The 18,434-nt window shown below is 53.7% G+C and overlaps 2 protein-coding genes across 7 annotated transcripts; one reads left to right on the top strand and one right to left on the bottom strand.

Annotated features, from left to right (window-relative positions):
* The first annotated feature begins 297 nt into the window (after nt 1–297).
* On the top strand, nt 298–13,245 carry LOC119037990 (uncharacterized). Of its 6 annotated transcripts, none has more exons than XR_008391790.1 (3): nt 298–528; nt 11,440–11,577; nt 11,806–13,245. XR_008391790.1 is itself a non-coding variant. In XM_053666030.1 (3 exons), exons 1-3 carry the CDS (start codon nt 1,299–1,301, stop codon nt 12,619–12,621), a joined length of 366 nt encoding a protein of 121 aa, XP_053522005.1. In that variant the 5' UTR covers nt 1,085–1,298; the 3' UTR covers nt 12,622–13,245. The 6 variants fall into 6 exon arrangements, 2 of the variants coding, with proteins under 2 accessions (XP_053522005.1, XP_053522004.1); XR_008391793.1 differs by lacking the exons at nt 11,440–11,577; nt 11,806–13,245 and adding an exon at nt 8,429–8,525 and having other exon boundaries at nt 298–389; nt 481–528; XR_008391792.1 differs by having other exon boundaries at nt 302–389.
* Nucleotides 12,968–18,228, bottom strand: HSP90AA1 (heat shock protein 90 alpha family class A member 1). Its single transcript, XM_037130322.2, has 11 exons — nt 18,118–18,228; nt 17,495–17,656; nt 17,038–17,404; nt 16,414–16,547; nt 15,816–16,136; nt 15,568–15,733; nt 15,221–15,411; nt 14,973–15,120; nt 14,537–14,805; nt 13,904–14,237; nt 12,968–13,655 (listed from the first exon to the last, which is right to left on the bottom strand). Exons 2-11 carry the CDS (start codon nt 17,654–17,656, stop codon nt 13,546–13,548), a joined length of 2,202 nt encoding a protein of 733 aa, XP_036986217.1. The 5' UTR covers nt 18,118–18,228; the 3' UTR covers nt 12,968–13,545.
* Nucleotides 18,229–18,434: the final 206 nt, after the last annotated feature.

Here is an 18,434-nt window from a genome sequence, read left to right as displayed (position 1 = left end):
CCCCGCCCCTTGCTCCCCACCCAATTTTTCTGATATAACAAATTAAAAAGGAATGACAGTGGATTTTTTTTTCCCATTCCGCAATCTCCTGTCCCTGGGCCACCTGAAAAAAGGTCAACACTTGCAACTCATGTTCAAGACAAAGCGGACGGAGCTTTACAGGGAAAAAGCGGCTGGGACGCGGCCCGCCCCGTGTAGCCCGGCAGCCGAGCGCAACGGCCAGTGCAGAGCGCCCGGCTCCCCGCGGAGTCAGCTCCACCCCCGCGGGGGGAGGGCCCTTCCGGCTGCGGGGCCGCGCGCACGCGCCGCGGGGTCTCTCTCGTTTTGCTTAGCCGGGGTGTCCAACCCGCGGTCCGCGGACAGCTGTGAACGCACCCCAACACAAAATCGTAAATTTACTAAAAATAGGATATTTTTTTGGAGGGGGTTACATGTTGCAAAATGTATTTAACGTGTGGCCCAAGACAACTCTTCTTCCAGTGCGGCCCTGAGACGCCGAAAACCTGGGCGCCCTGAAGGAAACCACAGGTTCAAGTAACACTTCGGAGGAACGCGGAGGAGCTGTGCCGGCCGATGCCGGTTAACCGCAGGCTGGTCCCGGGGGCCCTGGAATTCTCCTGGGGGCCGGGGAATGGGCGGGCCCACACTGCCCCCGCGCAGGCTGGGTGCTGTCCCTGGGGTGCCCCCAGGCCACCCTCCCACTGCCGCCCTGGGGGTACCCTTTCCCTGTCCCTCCTCGTACCTGGAGGAAATCACCCCATCACCCCCCACCTCACACCAGGGTCTCCCAAGCAAGGACCTCAGCATCAGAGGGAGGGGGACCATCTTCACTCTGCATGGCAGGGCCCCCCTCACAGAGTGGAGTGGGGGGTGATGTTTTCCCGAAGTGTAAGGACACCCCCTACCCTCTTGAGGGGGAATGTCTACACCCCTATGGGGCAGGGACCACGCAGGAGCTCGGCTGTGCAGCCTCAGAGCCCCTTCTTTCTGCAGGAGACACCCCCTCTCCTATCCCCGCCCACGTGGCTTTAACAAGCGCTTTCCCCGCCCCCGCGAGGACGGCCGCCACAGGAGGCAGTGCTTCTCGCGAGGCGGGCCCACCTGGCTGGCGCAGGTGGCCTGAACGGCGGCGCCCACTTGCCCGAGATTGGGGCGGGGCCGAAGTTTCCCCGGCCCCTATTCCACCTCCCGGGGGCAAGGAACTGGGGCGTGAGGGTGACTCCGAGAAGGGGTGTCGTCACTAATCTGGGGCCACGGGAGTCTGCTCCGGTGAGGCTGGACCTGCAGGCCGCGTCCGAATGCGGGTGCCCGGGTCGCACTCCCTGCGCTCACCTTCGGAAAGGCGCGTCCATTCTGCGCCCCTGGGATCGTCCCGAGGCCAGAAGCGAGGTCTGGCGGGACCTGCGTGCGTGACGTCACAGGCGTTTCCACGGCAACGCGGCTCGCGTCGCCCTCCCAAAACTGCAGATCCTCCTGCCGGGCCCGCGGTCAGTGCCCCACGCGTGACCCGGGATGCCTTTTCCGGGCTCTAATGCTGCCATAAAACCTCGAGGGCCTCTCCTAGGCCTGGGGCGTCCGAGCCCTTTCCCGAGGCCCGGGCGGCCGCCTGGCCCACCTCTTCCGACTCCTCCGCCATGGACCCTCACCCCGCCCCTACCTGACTACCCTTGGCGGCCTAGCTTGGCACCCCCTCCGGGAAGCCCTCCTTGACCGCGGACATCGCAGTTAGGATCCCCCTCCTCACTCACTTTCAGTCCCAGTCTTCCGCAACTGCCACAAATTTGAATTAATGATGAACTCAGCTGGTCAGTCAGTTATTATTTTTTAAGATTTTTATTTTTAGAGAGAGGGGAAGGGAGGGAGAAAGAGGAAGAGAACCGTCGATGTGCGGTTGCCTGTCACGTGCTCCCCCCAACCCAGGCACGTGCCCTGACTGGGTATTGAACCCCTGACCCTTTGATTCACAGCCAGAGCTCAATCCACTGAGCTATTTTTAAAGCAATGTTTTGAAGTCAGAAAGAGTAGATCCTCCTACTTTGTCCCTTTACAAGATTGTTTGGCTCTTCTGGGTCCCTAGAGTTTCCATGTGAATTTTAGATTCGGCTTGTCAGTTTCTGGGGAAAAAATGCCAGGGGGGCGGGATTTCCATGAGGATTGTGTTGAATCTGCGGATCAACTTGGGGAGTGTTGCTCTCTGAACAATTTTATGTCCAGGAGTGTGGGGTGTCTTGTCCTTTAATAGGGCTTCTCGTTAGAACCAGGTTTTCTTGTTTTCAGAATGTGAGTGACACATTTATTTTGTTAAATTTATTTCTTTTTTTATTTTTATTTTTTTATTTTTAATGATTTTATTTATTTTATTTTATTTTTTTAATTTTTTTATTGATTATGCTGTTACAGTTGTTCTATTCCCCCCTTCATTCCCCTTCACCCTACCCCCCTCCCCACCATTCCCCCCCTTTAGTTTATGACCATGTGTCTCAAGTTCTTTAGATTCTATATTTCCCATACTATTCTTGCCCCCCCCATCTATTTTCTATCTACTGTCTATGCTACTTATTTTCTGTACCTTCTCCCCCCTTCTCCTCCTCCCACTCCCCTGTTGCTAACCCTCCTTGAGATCTTCATTTCTATGTTTCCACTCCTGATCTAGCTGTCCTTTTAGTTTGCTTTTGTTTTAGGTGTGGTTGTTAATAACTGTGAGTTTGTTGTCCTTTCACTGTTCATGTTTCTTTAACTTCTTTTTCTTAGATAAGTCCCTTTAACATTTAATATAATAAGGGTTTGGTCATGATGAACTCCTTGAATTTGATCTTATCTGAGAAGCACCTTATCTGTCCTTCCATTCTAAATGAAAGTTTTGCTGGATAGAGCAATCTTGGTTGTAGATCTTTGGATTTCATGACTTGGAATACCTCTTTCCAGCCCCTTCTTGCCTGTAAGGTCTCTTTTGAGAAATCCACTGACAGTCTGATGGGGACTCCTTTGTAGGTGACTGTCCCCTTAGCTCTTGCTGCTTCTAGGATTCTCTCCTTCATTTTAATTTTGGCTAATGTAATTATAATGTGCCTTGGTGTATTCCTTCTTGGGTCCAACTTCTTTGGGACTCTCTGAGCTTCCTGGATTTCTTGGAAGTCTATTTCCTTTGCCAGATTGGGGAAATTCTCCTTTATTATTTGTTCAAATAAGTTTTCCACTGGTGGCTGTGCCTTTCCCCCTTCTGGTACCCGTATAATTCGGATGTTGGAGCGTTTAAAGATGTCCTGGAGGTTCCTAAGACTCTCCTCATTTCTTTGAATTCTTGCTTCTTGACTCTTTTCTGTTTGGCCATTATTTGCTTTCTTCTGTTCCACTCCATTGATTTGAGTCCCAGTTTCCTTTTCATCGCTATTGGTGTCCTGTGCAATTCCATTCATTTCAATTAGTTTCGCCTTCATATATTTGTCTAATTTGTCGGTATAATCAACCAGTTCTGTGAGGATCCTGATGACCAGTGTTTTAAACTGTGCGTCTGAGAGTTTTGCTATTTCTTCATCGCTTAGATCTATGGGCTCTGGGGCTTTGAGATCTTCTTGAGCCATTTGTGTTCTGTTCGCGCCCGTTAAGTACCAGGAGCGGAGCCTTGGATTCCCAGGTTGCTGGGTTGTGATGCTGTATGTGGGGGCGTGGTCAGAGCGGGGAAATGGCGGCCCCCTCTGCTGTTTCTCACAGCTGGGTGAGGATTAGCGTCTCAGGTGGTTCACCAGGGCCGGGCCACTCAGAGTCGCTGGGTTATGACGCCGTATGTGGAGGTGGGGTCAGAGCAGGGAAATGGCGGCGCCCTCCACTGCCGCTTGCCGCGGGGACCCCCCGGGCCCCGGTCCAATCGCCCACTCCCTCGCCTGTCCACCCGCGCACAAATGCGCGACCACAGTCAACACGCAGCACCGCTCCCCCGCTGTCTCCCCCGCGGTCGCTCACCTGGTGGCTCGCTCGGTCGCTCACTAGGTCCAACCCTGCGCCTGGATTCCGCGCCTGAGTCCGGCTGACCGAGTCCTCCTGTGCAACCCCGCTTCACCAGCCGCTGGTTTCGCCCCTTACCGGTCAGGCTGAAGAATTTGTTGTTAACAGACTTCCGAAAAGTTTAATTGTCTGTGTTCTGGCTGTGTTTTCTGTTGCTAATATTTAGTTGTCTCTAAACTTGGTTGTGTGAGAAGGCACGGCACATCCACCTATGCCTCCATCTTGGCGGAAGTTGTTAAATTTATTTCTAAGGGTATTTTTTTATTCCCTGCCTGAGGCTATATTTATGTATTTTAGAGAGAGAAGAAGGAAGTGAGAGAAAGACATGGACATGAGAAAGAAACACAAATCATTTGCCTCTTGCATGTGCCCTCACCAGGGGTCAAGCCCACAACACAGGGCCAGGTCCCAACCAACTGAGCCACCCAGACCGGGCTATTTTTAAGTATGTCTGATGCTATTGTAAAAATAGAACTGATTTTGCCCTGGCAGAGTAGCTTCGGTGGTGAGAGCATCATGTCAGTGCACCAAGGTTGCAGGTTCAATCCCCAGTCAGGGCACATACAAACCTCAACCAGGAAATGCATAAATAAGTGGAACAACAGATCAATGTTTTTCTTTCTCTCCCTCCCCCATCCTCTCTTTCTCTCTAAAAATCAATAAACAAAATTGCACTATAAAAATAGAACTGTTAGTTTTGTTTTGGGATTATTCACTGTCATTGTACAGAAATACAGCTGAATTTGAATACTGATCCTGTGTCCTGCAACCTCGATGAAACTGTTCTAATGGGGTGGGGGGGTCCTTACAATTTTCTTCCTATTTTTTTTTTATTTTGCGAGTATGGTCATTAAGGCCGGGGACGCAGAAACAGAGGAAGGGCCCGGGGTAGAAGAAGTAACCGCAGTGCCCAGGCAGGGGCTGCTTGGGTTCCCCAGAAACGTTACAGGGAGGAAGTGAGCCCAGGCGGGCTGCTGCCAGCTCTCTGGGAAGTCAGAGACATGAGGGGCCTGGGACACGGACCAGGGGGTGAGCCCTGGACAAGCCGCCACTGCCTGTTGCTCCCCCAGTTGCAAGTCTCTCGGGGACCCTTAGAGTTTGGGAGAGACGAGTCCACACGCAGGCCTGAGGGAGGAAAGGCGTGGTGAGAGCCGTGGCTTTCTACCTACAAGACCATGCCATGCACAGAGAGAAATGGTTCCGCCCCCTCCTGAGTGAGGGTGTCGACTCTTTCTTTCTCTTGACGGATGGCCCTGGCTCCGAGACCTCCAGTGCCGTGCTGAGCGGAACTGGCTAGAAGGAGCATCCTGTCTTGTTCTGACTCGGGCATTTAATCCTGGTGCCGAGTACCTGGAGTGTGTCTGAGTCGCAAAGATGGCTGAGGACAGGTGAAGTGCTCACAGGGGAAGCCAGGCGATGCAATCCAGGAGATGCCTCAAAAGCTGGGGCAGGCGGGGGTGTTGTGGGGGCTCTGGTTCCATCCACCCCACCATTTAACAAGCAGAAAGCTGGTCTGTCCCTTGTTCCTTCTTTTTGAAAATATGTTTTATTGATTATGCTATTATGGTTGTCCCAATTCCCCCCTTCATTCCCCTCCACCCTGCACACCCTCTCCCTCCCACTTTCTCCCGTTTAGTTCATGTCCACTTGTCTTAAGTTCTTTAGCTTTTACATTTCCCAAACTATTCTTGCCCTCCCCCTGTCTATTTTCTGCCTGCCATCTATGCTACTTATTCTTTGTGCCTTTCCCCACCCTCCTCCTCCCACTCCCCTGTTGCTAACCCTCCACGTGATCTCCATTTCTGTGGTTCTGTTCCTGTTCTAGTTGTTTCCTTAGTTTGTTTTTATTTTAGGTGTGGCTGTTAGTAATTGTGAGTTTGCTGTCATTTTACTATACGTGTTTTTTATCTTCTTTTTCTTAGATAAGTCCCTTTTTAAAAAATTTTTATTTAGTTATTTTTCAAGTACAGTTTTTTGTCTATTTCTCCTATCCCAGCCCCCCCCCGCCCCGTGCTCCCCACCTCCCTCCCATTTCCTCCCCCCCAGTCCTCATCCCTGTGTCTTTCATACTTGTTCCTCAAGATAAGTCCCTTTAACATTTCACATAATAAGGGCTTGGTGATGATGAACTCCTTGAATTTGACCTTATCTGAGAAGCACTTTATCTGTCCTTCCATTCTAAATGAAAGCTTTGCTGGATAGAGCAATCTTGGATGTAGGTCTTTGGATTGCATGACTTGGAATACTTCTTTCCAGCCCCTTTTTGCCTATAAGGTCTCTTTTGAGAAATCAGCTGACAGTCTGATGGGAACTCCTTTGTAGGTAACTTTCTCTTTATCTCATGCTGCTTCTAGGATTCTCTCATTTTAACCTTGGCTAATGTAATGATGATGTGCCTTGGTGTGTTCCTTCTTGGGTCCAACTTCTTTGGGACTCTCCGAGTTTCCTAGATTTCCTGGAAGTCTATTTCCTTTGCCAGAATGGGGAAGTTCTCTTTTATTATTTGTTCAAATAAGGTTTCCACTCGTGGCTGTTCCTCTTCCCCTTCTGGTACCCCTATAATTCGGATGTTAGAACGTTTAAAGATATCCTGGAGGTTCCTAAGTCTCTCCTCATTTTTTTTCATTCTTGTTTCTTCATATTTTCCTGTTTGGCCATTTTTTCTTCCTTCTGGTCCACTCCTTTGATTTGAGTCCCAGTATCCTTTCCATCACTATTGGTTTCCTGTGTATTTTCCTTCATTTCACTTAGCGTAGCCTTCATTTGTTCATCTAATTTGTGATCAAATTCAACCAATTCTGTGAGCATCCTGATAACCAGTGTTTTGAACTGTGCATCTGATAGGTTGGCTATCTGTTCGTTACTTATTGTATTTGTTCTGGAGCTTTGATCTGTTCTTCCATTTGAGCCACTTTTTAAAAAAATATTTATTTATCTTTAGAGGGGAAGGAGAGAGGGAGAGAAACATCAATGTATGCTTGACTCTCATGTGTCCCCTGCTGGGAACTGGCCTGCAGGGAACTGGCTTGCAACCCAGGCATGTGCCCTGACTGGGAATTGAACTGTAATCATCTGGTTTGTAGGCCTGCGCTCAATCCACTGAGCTACACCAGCCAGGACCTTGAGCCACTGTTTTTTGACTTGACGCACCTGTTACATAGTGAGGGGTGGAGCCTTAGGTGTTGACCAGGGTGGGACAACCCAGTTGCTGGGTTGTGGTGCTGTGTGTGGGGTAGGGGTCTAAGAGGGAACAGTGGTGCTTTCTCTGCTCTCTGTCCCTTCTGCAGCTTTCCCCGAGCAAACTGGACCTTTCTGGTGCTGATTCCCCCATGGGTGGGCCTTTGCACATTCTAGGACCCTGTGGGTCTCCCCGACAGACTCTCCTGTGAGGCTGGGAGTCTCTCCTGGCACCTCAACTCCCACAGATATTTTCTATCGGTGTTTTGAGGCTTCATTTCCCAGCACGGGGACCCTGGGTTGCACGGTCCATCTTGCTCCCCAGTTCTCTGTGTGTGAATGTGGGGCCGCTTCCTGGTCAGCCAGCCACCTTGCGCATGGTGCCCCGCTTCTCAATCGCCACCTCGCTGGGTCTGCCCGTTGCCACCCCACGCCTGGGGTCTGCCTGGGGTCACCGTTTCCTGTGCCTCAACCCCCGACTCTGCTCCACCTACTGGTCTGGGTGACTGTGTCTGTTTCAGCTCCTTGGTTGTTGGACTTTTCCATACAGTTCAATTTTCTGTCAGTTCTGGTTAGGTTTTTTTTTTTGTTTCTAAATTGTTGTCCTTATTTGGGTTGTGGGAGGAGGCACAGTGTGTCTCCCTACGCCTCCGTCTTGGCCAGAAGTCCCCATTCTTGCTCCTTCAGATTTGTTAGGATTTTTGTTTTCAACCTGGAATTTAAGAATGGACAGTGCTTGATCTGGAATCCGCTCCCAGCTCTGGAACACTCACTGGCCAAGTGCTGAGGCCCTGAAGTGCTTTCAAAGGGAGGCGTGTGCGGTCCAGGCAGACCGGCGCTCTGGGCAGACGAGCGGCTCTGTGAGCTGAGTCACCGTGAACTCCGCGTTGGGATCCTAATGGCCCCGTTAATACCCCGTGGCTCCCCAAAAGCCCCGCTTCCTGGAACGTTCCTCCCAGGGCGGCGAGGTGGTGTTCCTTCCTGAAGAATCCGTCGTCCCGCTTTCAGAGGCTGGGGCAGACCTCGGAGGCTTAGAAAAGGAAACAAAAGCTTCCTGTATTTTACAAAATGATGTGAACAAATCGCCGTCCCCACAGGACGGGGGCAAAGGCAGTTGTCTGCACCAGTTCTTCATTCAGCTCCATAAGTGTGTACCAGGTGCACCGGGCTGGAGCTGACAAATGCCACATGCTTCTGGGGACAGGCAGCAGGGAGGCAGGAGGACTGACTGCAAACTCTGTCATTGCAGGACACTTGTGGGAAATGCCCCCAAAGAGTGGCAGAGGACACCAGGGGTTTTTCTGAAGAAAAGGACTGAATGCTGAGGCCACCAGCGGGAAGGCTGTGGCGGGCGAGTTCTTGCCGGGGGGGGGGGGGGGGGTGGATCTCCGGGGTATAGAGCAGTTCCGGGAACACACTGCCAAAGGCCACACGTCATTTTAAATGTGGTTAAACCACCGAACTGCACACAGAAAGGGTTAAAGTGTCTGCCTCAGACATCTTCCCACAGAGAACCAGCCTGGCTGGGTTGCCTGGTGCAGTGCACAAAGGGCTGAGAGAAGGGCCCCTCGGGGCTGAGTGACCGGCCTGAGGCCTGGAACCCCCAACCTCAGGAGGCCTGTGGGAGACGGAGGGGGTTCAGAAACCTCCAGAATAAAAGAATGATAGAAGCAGAAATCAGAGACTGCATGATAAAGTGTTTGGACGTGGGTGTGCTTAGGCTGACTCAGGAACAAACACTTGGGTGTGTGCCGCATGTCAGTCACCGATCCCAGTGCTTGGGAGGCCCAGAGGTCTGTTCTCAAGACCCAGGACCGGCCAGGACCTGCCTTTGGAAGCAGAGCCAAGCCTGACACCCACCCAGTGCCGACCCAGAGCTCAGAGAGGCAGGGCGGCCGCCGAGTAGACCCAGTCACGAGTCTGCACCCATCTGCCCCCAGACAGGCTGTCAACCAGATGCCGCTTCCTACCCGTGAGATGACACCAGGGGCGAGAGATGGAGGGAGGGGCCTCCCAAAGCTATGGTGGCACTGACTTGCCAAACCACCTCTGTTTCTGGCATCAAAGACATTTTCCAGGGCGGGCACAGGCCCCACTATTTTTTTTTTTAAGATTTTTTAAAAAACATTTTTTAGCCCTGGCTGGTGTAGCTCAGTGGATTGAGCACGGGCCTGCGAACCAAAAGGTCATGGTTCGATTCCCAGTCAGGGCACATCCCTGGGTTGCAGGCCAGTTCCCAGCAGGGGTCGCATGAGAAGCAACCATACATTGATATATCTCTCCCTCTCTCCTTCCCTTCCATTCTAAAGATAAATAAAGTCTAGAAAAATAAATAAAATTATTTAAAAAAAACATTTTTTTAGCGAGAAGGGAAAGGAGGGGAGAAAGAGGAAGAGAAACATAGATGTGTGAGAGATACATTTACTGGTCACCTCTCGAAAGCCCCCAACTAGGGGCTTGGCCTGCAACCCAGGCATGTGCCCTGACTGGAATTGAACCGGCAACCCTGTTGAACTGGCAACAGGCCAGCACTCAATCCACTGAGCCACACCAGCCAGGGCTTTAAAGATTTTAATCTTTATTTTTAGAGAGAGGGGAAGGAAAGGAGGAACAGAAACATCCATGTGTGGTTGCCTCTCATGCGCCCCCTACTGGGGATTTGGCCCGCAACCCAGGCACTTGCCCTGATTGGGAATCAAACCAGCACCCCTGGGTTTGCAGGCCGGCACTCAATCCACTGAGCCACACCAGGCAGGGCTGCCCCACTATTTTGAAGAGGCCACCAGCACTGGCCGCGGGCCAGGGGAGCTGCCACTGTGCTGTCCCACTCCGGGCAGCCCGCAGTCCGGACTCAGCTCTCTCGCCATTCAGTCCGCCCGACAGGCACCCATCCGGGCTCTCCAGCAGGGTCCCGGCGAGGCTCCCACTCCCTCTTTGTTGAGATGAGGTCTGCTTCACACCAGCAGTCACCCCCTTCCAGGAGCTCCCTGAAACCTTGCCCCCCTGGCTGTCCTCACACCTCCACTGGGCTGCTCAGGGCCTGCACCGTAGCTGCCATCGCTGTGTCCCTCTGCCCACCTTCCCCCATGACACCAGTTTCACACAGCACTGGCTGGCTTTTTAAGATTTGTATTTATTTTTAGAGAGAGGGGAAGGAAGGGAGAAGAAACATCCACATGTGGTTGTCTGTCATGCACCCCCCACTAGGGACTCAGCCTGCAACCCAGGCATGTGTCCTGACTGGGAATCAAACCAGCGACCGACCTTTCGGTTCACAGGCTGGCACTCAGTCCATTGAGCCACACCAGCCAGGATGGTCTGGTTCTTAGCAGGGGTTCAATAAAAACTTGATGTGTAGGCGTCCACTAGGGATAGCTGGAAGTTCAGAGGACGAGAGGTGGTGAGAGTAGTCCAGGGAGACTTCCTGGAGGAGGTGTGGCTTACACTGGGACTTGCAGGACACTACACAGCCGGACACTGTCTGTGGTACAACCTAAGGTGACCTTATGGGACAACTGGCAGGAAAGGGCCCACCTGAGTAGTTGCATCTTTGGAAGTAATAGCTGTCAGTTTTGAACACTTGCTAACGCTGGGACCACTAAGCTGCTTACCTAGAAAATGGCAGCCAGCTTTGAGGGTCTGTCTCTGACAGACAAGAGCGGGAATGCTCACTCCAAGACACTGCTGACTGGCAGGGGACTGCTTCCTTCATTTTTTCTTCTTTGCTATTTAGGGACAGCACACCATTAAGTTCACCCATTTTAAGTTCAATGGACTTTTATAAATATTTACACCTGCACAACCACCTGATGCTGGGGCACTTGTGAGTGTTCCCTCCAACCTGGCATCAACCCCACCCACTCAGCCCCTTTCTGATGTGGTTTTGCCCTTCCTAACATTTTATGCAAATGAAGGTAGTCCGGCTCCTTTCACGTAGGAGCACAGGTGGCGGCGTAAGGCCCGCAGGCCCAATCCGGTCCTCCACCTCGTTCCTACCGCCAGGCTGATGTGGCCCCCGGTGAAGATGGGTTCCCTGATGTAGGCCTTGGAGAACCCGCATGTGAGCACTCTCGGGGCTCAGCCTGGACCTCCAGCTCCCTACGTGTCTAACTTAGCTCTGTCCAGGTGCTGCAGCCTTTTGTAAAATTTAATGCTACTGTAAATCTTAAAGATGTAATGAACGATTGCTTGTCCCTAACTAGTTCAATGGATTTTTGTATATTGATCTTTGTGGAATTCATGTGTCTATTCCCTAACCAGGTGCCCAGACCGCCCACTGATCTGAACGAACTCTCTTCTCCAGGCTGTCTGGGCTCTGCTGGAACTTGCAACCTCGATGGGAAGGCACGGACGACAGGGACAGACAAGAGGCCGCACTGGGCCTTGCAGCAGCAGCAGGTGAGGGGCTCCCGGTTGTTGCAAACCTGGTGGGAGTCTCACCCCTTGGGCAGGGCCAGCCCCCTTCAGGGCGGTCCCATCTGCGCCCTGGGGACACCTGCAGGTCCTTGTGCTACACTGTTCTGGTGACTGGGGGGGGGGGGGGGGACGACAAGTTGTTTCCTGAGGCCCCATTTGCCCATCCCCTCCAAGACCTCCCTGTTGCCCTTGGATCCCCGTCTCCCACAGGAGCCGTGCACCCCACTCCTCTGCTGGCAGCCCCAGTGGGCACAGCAGCAGAAATGCTATGGGCGCCGTACCCGTGGACTTGGACACTGCTGTGTCCATGGGAGCCATTCCTCAGCACGTCTGCTCTGGGGATGCGAGCAAGCCAGTGCAGTCAAGTGTGCACCGGGCCATAGATCCCCACCGAGAACCAGGCACAGCAGGCCTTCCCCGGCGTGGGAGCCCACGCTCCCTCTGGCGTCACCAGCCCCTTTCATAGGTGGCCTTAGACTCAGAACCCAAAACCTGGAGATCCGTTCCCCACGTTTCAAGTCAACTGTACAGCAAAAGGAGCCGTGAAGGGTGAAGGCAGCCGCCAGCATCGCCCCATGTTCACCCTCCTCTCCCACCTGCGGCTCAGCTGGCAGCCACCACCCTTTGCAGAGGGTGCTGTCTGCAGCTCAACAACAAAAGCCACCAAGGGGACCAAGTGGTGGGGGCAGTTGGGGCAGTGAGCGGACTTGGTGAAGAACTTGGAGGCATTCCGGAGGCCAAGGTATTCCAGAGCTACAGGTGTTGCAGACTGGAATGCAGTACCTGACACAGGGACTCCCCCACCCGCCATCTGGCAGCTCTTGCTGATGTGACTCCGTGGACTGAGTGTGGGCCTGTGAACTGAAAGTCGCTGGTTCAATTCCCAGACAGGACAGGCCTGGGGTGTAGGCTTGGTCCCTGTTGGGGGGGTGTGAGAAGCAACCACACACTGATGTTTCCCTTTCCTTACTCCCCCTTCCCCTCTAGGGAAAAAAAAGCACTGGCTCGTGTAGCTCAGTGGATTGAGTATGGGCCTGTGAATCAAAGGATCGTGGTTCAACTCCAAGTTGGGGCACACGCCTGGGATGCAGGCCAGTTCCCAGCAGGGGACCTACGAGAGGCAACCGTACACTGATGTTTCTCTCCCTCCCTTCCCCTCTGAAGATAAATAAAATCTTAAAGAAAAAAAATTAAAACACTTCTACCAGTCACCAGTTTTGCCCTTGAATCTTCTCCCAGGCAGACCACCCTGGGAGACCCTCAGGCTTCCACACGGAGACCACCCTGTCACTGGCAACAGCCCCTCACCCCCATGGCCTCCTGGGGAGGAGACTTCACACAACTTCTGTGGGAGAAGACATCGTCACACAACTTCTTTTTAACTTGTGTGTATTTGTCACAACCTTTTAAAGCAGAACGTGAGTTGAGCACTACGTTTCCATTCACAAAACTCTGAGCTCTTTCTGACGGCGCCACAGCACCGTCTGCACAAACCGGCCCTGTGGAGAGGTGCTCCCTCCCTCCCGCGGTGCGGCCCACGTGGCTCACTAACGTCTAGAGGCTGTACATGCAGCTGGCAACTACAGGGGACAGCAGGTGTGCAGAGTCGATCCTAGGGGACAGAAGCTGTTTACCTCAACATGTCAACAACCAAAGAGCAAGGACCACGAAGCTGAGACGGTCAAGACCACACACACTGCACAGCGAACAGAACCGCGTCCTGTGAAACCAAGACTAACGTGGAACGAGAACTAGCTCTGCTTGGGGTCCGCACTGGAACAGCATCACACCGAGTGGAAAGAAGCCTTGTCTTCCCGTGAGTAGTTACTGTCATGCCGTATGGGTTTTTAAATGTTAACAAAAATAAAACAGTCCTTGAAAATATATCATCCAAAGGAATGAAGGTAAAGAACAGAACACGTGGGCGGGGCAGGCCAGGCCACCTCGGGCCTAGTCCACCTCCTCCATGCGCGAGGTGTCGTCGTCCCCCTCCAGGGGCGGCATCTCCTCCGTCACAGCGGCGCTGCTCTCGTCCGCCGCGGGGTCGTCCTCGTCGATGCCTTTGTGGAGACAGAAGCCCCAGTCAGCTTCCGCGGGACCCACTCATCAGCCTAGTCCTGCTGGCTCAGCAGACACAGGTACCTGGTCTCCACTCCGCCTTTTGGCATTTATGCGCTTGCAGAGTGGGAGGCCCGCCCCACCCCCTTCCACGTGTGACTGAGAAATACACCCTGAGCTGCTTGAGAGACCCCAGCTGCGCTCCCAGAGCTAAGAGGGACCCTCTTCTGGCCAGAGGCTGCGCACTCACCAAGGCCCAGCTTGATCATCCTGTAGATCCTGTTGGCGTGCGTCTGCGGGTCCTCCAGGCTGAAGCCGGAGGACAGCAGCGCCGTCTCGTACAGCAGGATGACCAGGTCCTTCACTGACTTGTCGTTCTTGTCGGCCTCCGCCTTCTGCCGCAGGGTCTCGATGATGGAGTGGTCCGGGTTGATCTCCAGGTGCTTCTTTGCCGCCATGTAGCCCATCGTCGAGTTGTCCCTCAGGGCCTGCGCCTTCATGATCCTTTCCATGTTTGCCGTCCAACCATACGTGCTCGTGACGATGCAGCATGGGGACGTCACCAGTCGGTTTGACACCACCACCTGTGTGTGTAGTCAAAGCGTTGACTGTGAGGCGACGCATAAGGAGCCCAAGTACTGATGGACCGGGAACACTATGCACCTGCGAACTGGGGGCCCCAAGCCTCTGCTCCGCACCCTCCCGTGCGGCTCAGGTCTGAGGCCGTAGGAGCCACACCCGTCTCTGAGCAGAGACAGGTGGTTTTCATCACTAACGAGGGGAACTCAATGAGGGAGGAACCACATGTGGCCTCAACTTTGAAAACCTTACGCTGCTTCTCAGTGTCCAAAACTAGGAGATTCGGGTAGAAGAAAACACGCACCTTTTCTACTTTTTTCTCCAAGATGTCCTTCATGATTTTGCAGAGGTTTTCGAACTTGGTCCTCTTCTCTTCCTGTTTCTTCTTCTCCTCTTCATCCTCTGGAAGCTCCAGGCCCTCTTTGGTGACGGACACCAGTGTCTTCCCCTCAAACTCCTTCAGCTGCTGCACACAGTACTCGTCGATGGGCTCAATCATGTAGATCACCTCCAGGCCGTGCTTCCGCAGGCGCTCCACAAAGGCTGAGTTAGCCACCTGGTCCTTGGTCTCACCTGGAGTTGAAGAGTTACCTGTAGACTTCCTACAGGAAGGGCTTTCACTCCCTGTTCGGCCAGATCCCACCAGCACAGACACCAATGCCCTTGCCCAGGCCGACACCGCCCGTGCATGCCGAACCGCATGGATGGAAAAATGACAGGAGCCCCCCCCCAGCCAGCACCTGTAATGTAGTAGATGTGCTTCTGGTTCTCCTTCATCCTCGTGCAGTAGTCCTTGAGGGAGACCATCTCGTCACCAGAAGCGGACGTGTAGTATCTCAACAGCTCCGAGAGCTTCTTCCGGTTCTGAGAGTCTTCGTGTATCCCAAGCTGCAAGACAACACTGGCTTTAGACTTTTTCTGCATTAGGAAAACTTACCAGTTTGAGAAGTCTCATCACTGCCACCCACGCTCCAGCATCTGTGCCAACCTTGATGTTCTTGGAGAACTGCTCGTAGAACTTCTTGTAGTTCTCCTTGTCTTCTGCCAGTTCGGTGAAGAGTTCTAGGCATTTCTTGACCAAATTCTTTCTGATAACTTTCAAGATTTTGCTTTGCTGCAACATCTCTCGGGAAATATTTAGAGGGAGATCCTCGGAGTCCACCACACCTCTAATGAAGTCTGAAAGACAGACCAACGTCACTCCAAGGACCAAGAGCACTCAAACACGAACCCCCCAAGACGGGCAGCCCCTCCCCACGGGCTTTAACCACCTGAGGCTGACGGCGTTAACAGCCCCAGCGGCAGTGGCCATTCTCCACACCTGATCCCACTTACTCAGGTACTCAGGGATCAGCTCCTCACAGTTGTCCATGATGAAGACCCTGCGGACGTACAACTTGATGTTGTTCTTTTTCTTCCTGTTTTCAAACAGGTCAAAGGGAGCACGCCTCGGCACAAAGAGCAGGGCTCTGAACTCCAACTGTCCCTCAACTGAAAAATGCTGGAATGAAACACACACGCTAAGTCAGAGTCAGCGGGTCAGCAAGTGCAGGCTGGCCTAGAAGCCCCTGGCGGCCACTCACCTTCACAGCCAAGTGGTCCTCCCAGTCGTTAGTCAGGCTCTTGTAGAATTCCCCGTACTCTTCGTTAGTGATGTCGTCAGGGTTTCTGGTCCAAATTGGCTTGGTTTTGTTCAGCTCTTCTCGATCGATGTACTTCTCCTTGATCTTCTTCTTCTTCTTCTTGTCGCCATCCTTCTTTTCCTCCTCCTCTTCATCAGAGCCGACGTCTTCGATTTCCGGCTTGTCATCAGACTCCTTCTCTTCCTTCTCCTTCTCCTCTTCCTTCTCCTCCTTTTCCTCCGCTTCGTCGTCACTGACTTCTTTATCACGTTCTTTCTCCACCTGCAAAGACAAAAACCTCATTTTACAACAAGAAAATAAACCAGAGCACTGAAAACTTTACAGCAATTTCGAAGTAGCCCACAAACGTTAACCAAGAAACCTCTCATCGACACGACGCGTTCAGCGAACTCGGCCCTGGCCATGGGGACAGTGAGCACCGACCTCCGAGGGGCCAGTGACGCCAGCAGCCAGGGCCCTGCCCCCTCACCAGACCTTTTAGACTCAGGGGTGGCCCGGTCTCTTTCCTGGTCTGCGTACACGCTGCACAGACACTTACAAAGAGAGTAATGGGGTAGCCGATGAACTGCGAGTGTTTCTTCACGATCTCCTTTATTCTCCTCTCTTCCAAGTACTCGGTCTGGTCCTCTTTCAGGTGCAGGATGACCTTTGTTCCGCGTCCCATGGGCTCCCCTGAAAAAGAGAATGAAAACCAGTTCAATTTCAATCTCAACGACCAAATCAAGGTAAAAAAAGTTACTGGTGTGGCTCAGTGAATTAAGTGCTGGCCTGTGAACCAAGACATCACTGGTTTGATTCCCCATTAAGACACATGTCTCAGTTGGGGGCCAGATCCCCAGGTGGGGGGCCTGTGAGAAGAGGCAACCCAATTCACGTTGCCCATTCTTCTAAAACAACAACAAATAAAGAAAAAACACACCCGGAAAGGAAAAAAAGACCCCTACAATTCCCTCAGGTCTCCACGCCACACCTAGCACTTTTCAAGCCAGTCTGCACCACAGGGCTCACTGTTACCGCCCAGCCTCCCCGAGATAAACCACGAGGTCAGGCGGTTACACACTATCACTCCTCACCAGCTCCTGTCTGAACTCCAACGGGACCTCACAGCCCCCCCCACACGGGTCCAGAGCCCACGCGCCCCACCTCCGCACCAAATGCCCACCTGTGTCGGTCCGAACTGTGAAGGAGCCCCCCGCAGAAGACTCCCAGGCGTACTGCTCGTCATCGTTATGTTTGGTGATCACGGTCACCTTCTCAGCAACCAGATAGGCCGAGTAGAACCCGACACCAAACTGGCCGATCATGGAGATATCTGCGCCGGCCTGCAAAGCTTCCATGAACGCCTTGGTCCCGGACTTGGCGATAGTACCCAGGTTGTTTATCAGGTCGGCCTTGGTCATCCCGATCCCCGTGTCCACAATGGTGAGGGTGCGCTCTTGCTTGTTGGGAATGAGGTTGATGTGCAGCTCTTTCCCGGAATCCAGCTTGCTGGGGTCTGTCAGGCTCTCATATCTGATCTTATCCAGGGCCTAGCAAAACGCACACAATCAGGCCCGAGTGCCCCTGGGAGGATCAGGGAATGTGAAACCAAAAGCCGACGGGGTAAGTGGGACACTTACGTCGGACGAATTAGAAATGAGTTCCCGCAAGAAAATCTCCTTGTTCGAGTAGAACGTGTTGATGATCAACGACATAAGCTGCGCGATCTCCGCCTGGAAGGCGAACGTCTCCACCTCCTCCTCCTCCATGGGCTGGTCGTGGTTCTGGGCTTCTTCCGGCATCTGCAGCGACACGAGCAATTGGGACCCCCGCGGCGCGGCCCCCTGAACTCCTAAAACCCCGTTTAAGCTGCAGCCAAATCCACCAAAAGCCGCCGACAAAGCGATGACCTCATTCCTGCGTCCGCGCGGCGGTCGGGAGCGCGCCCCGAGGCCGCCCGAGCCAGTCCCCAACAGGCAGTGCGTGCTGCCTCGCTGCTGCTCCGACCGGCGTCCCCACCGGGCCCGGGGCGGCCCCGCTTCCTGGTGGGCCCCACACCGCTTGCCAACCGCGCGGGAAGGCCCGAAGCGGGTGGGGGAGGTGGGCCCACAGCAGGCCCGAGGCCTCCCGGCGGACCGCGGCCGCCCCAACGCCAGCGGGCCCAGAGTCCCCGCCGCCCTACTAACGCCCACCGCTCTACAAACACCGCCCACCCTCTGAATTCCCTGTTCCCCGCGCCCCCGACCCACAACCGCCCCCTCACCTTGGCTAGTGAACCGCACAGACTCCGCAAGAACACCGCAGCAGGACGACGCAGAAGCAACTGGCGCGCAGCGCCCGCTCCTCCCTTATATAGACGCGGGCCCGCCCTGCGCGCGCGACGCCTTTTCCAGAAGGCTCCTGAACCTTCCGGAAGAACCCTCCCCAACCGCCGCCGCGGCCGCGCGCCTGCGCCTGCGCACTGGCCGCCGCCCGCGCCTCCCCCAACCGCCGCCTGAGCGCGCCTGCGCGGCCTGGAAGTCTCGGGAAGGTGCAGTACTTTCGACCGCCGCCTCATCCTTCGGGCGGAGGTCCCTCCGT

The sequence above is a fragment of the Artibeus jamaicensis genome, unplaced genomic scaffold, assembly GCF_021234435.1.
Source record: "Artibeus jamaicensis isolate MK-2021 breed Jamaican fruit bat unplaced genomic scaffold, CSHL_Jam_final contig_444, whole genome shotgun sequence".
Classification (NCBI taxonomy): Eukaryota; Metazoa; Chordata; class Mammalia; order Chiroptera; family Phyllostomidae; genus Artibeus; species Artibeus jamaicensis.
Note: the sequence above shows the minus strand (reverse complement) of the source record. Positions and strands in the feature narration are given on the sequence as shown.

Excerpts from the sequence above, each read along its gene's own strand:
- LOC119037990 (XM_053666029.1), top strand. The coding sequence starts at position 1,299 with ATGCGGGTGCCCGGGTCGCACTCCCTGCGCTCACCTTCGGAAAGGCGC. Across the intron at positions 1,488-11,439 it reads ATCCTCCTGCCGGGCCCGCG|GTGCCCAGACCGCCCACTGA; the intron begins GTCAGTGCCCCA and ends TTCCCTAACCAG. Across the intron at positions 11,578-11,805 it reads GGGCCTTGCAGCAGCAGCAG|GAGCCGTGCACCCCACTCCT; the intron begins GTGAGGGGCTCC and ends CGTCTCCCACAG.
- HSP90AA1 (XM_037130322.2), bottom strand. The coding sequence starts at position 17,656 with ATGCCGGAAGAAGCCCAGAACCACGACCAGCCCATGGAGGAGGAGGAG. Across the intron at positions 14,806-14,972 it reads GCACATCTACTACATTACAG|GTGAGACCAAGGACCAGGTG; the intron begins GTGCTGGCTGGG and ends CTTCAACTCCAG. Across the intron at positions 13,656-13,903 it reads GATGATCAAGCTGGGCCTTG|GCATCGACGAGGACGACCCC; the intron begins GTGAGTGCGCAG and ends GTCTCCACAAAG.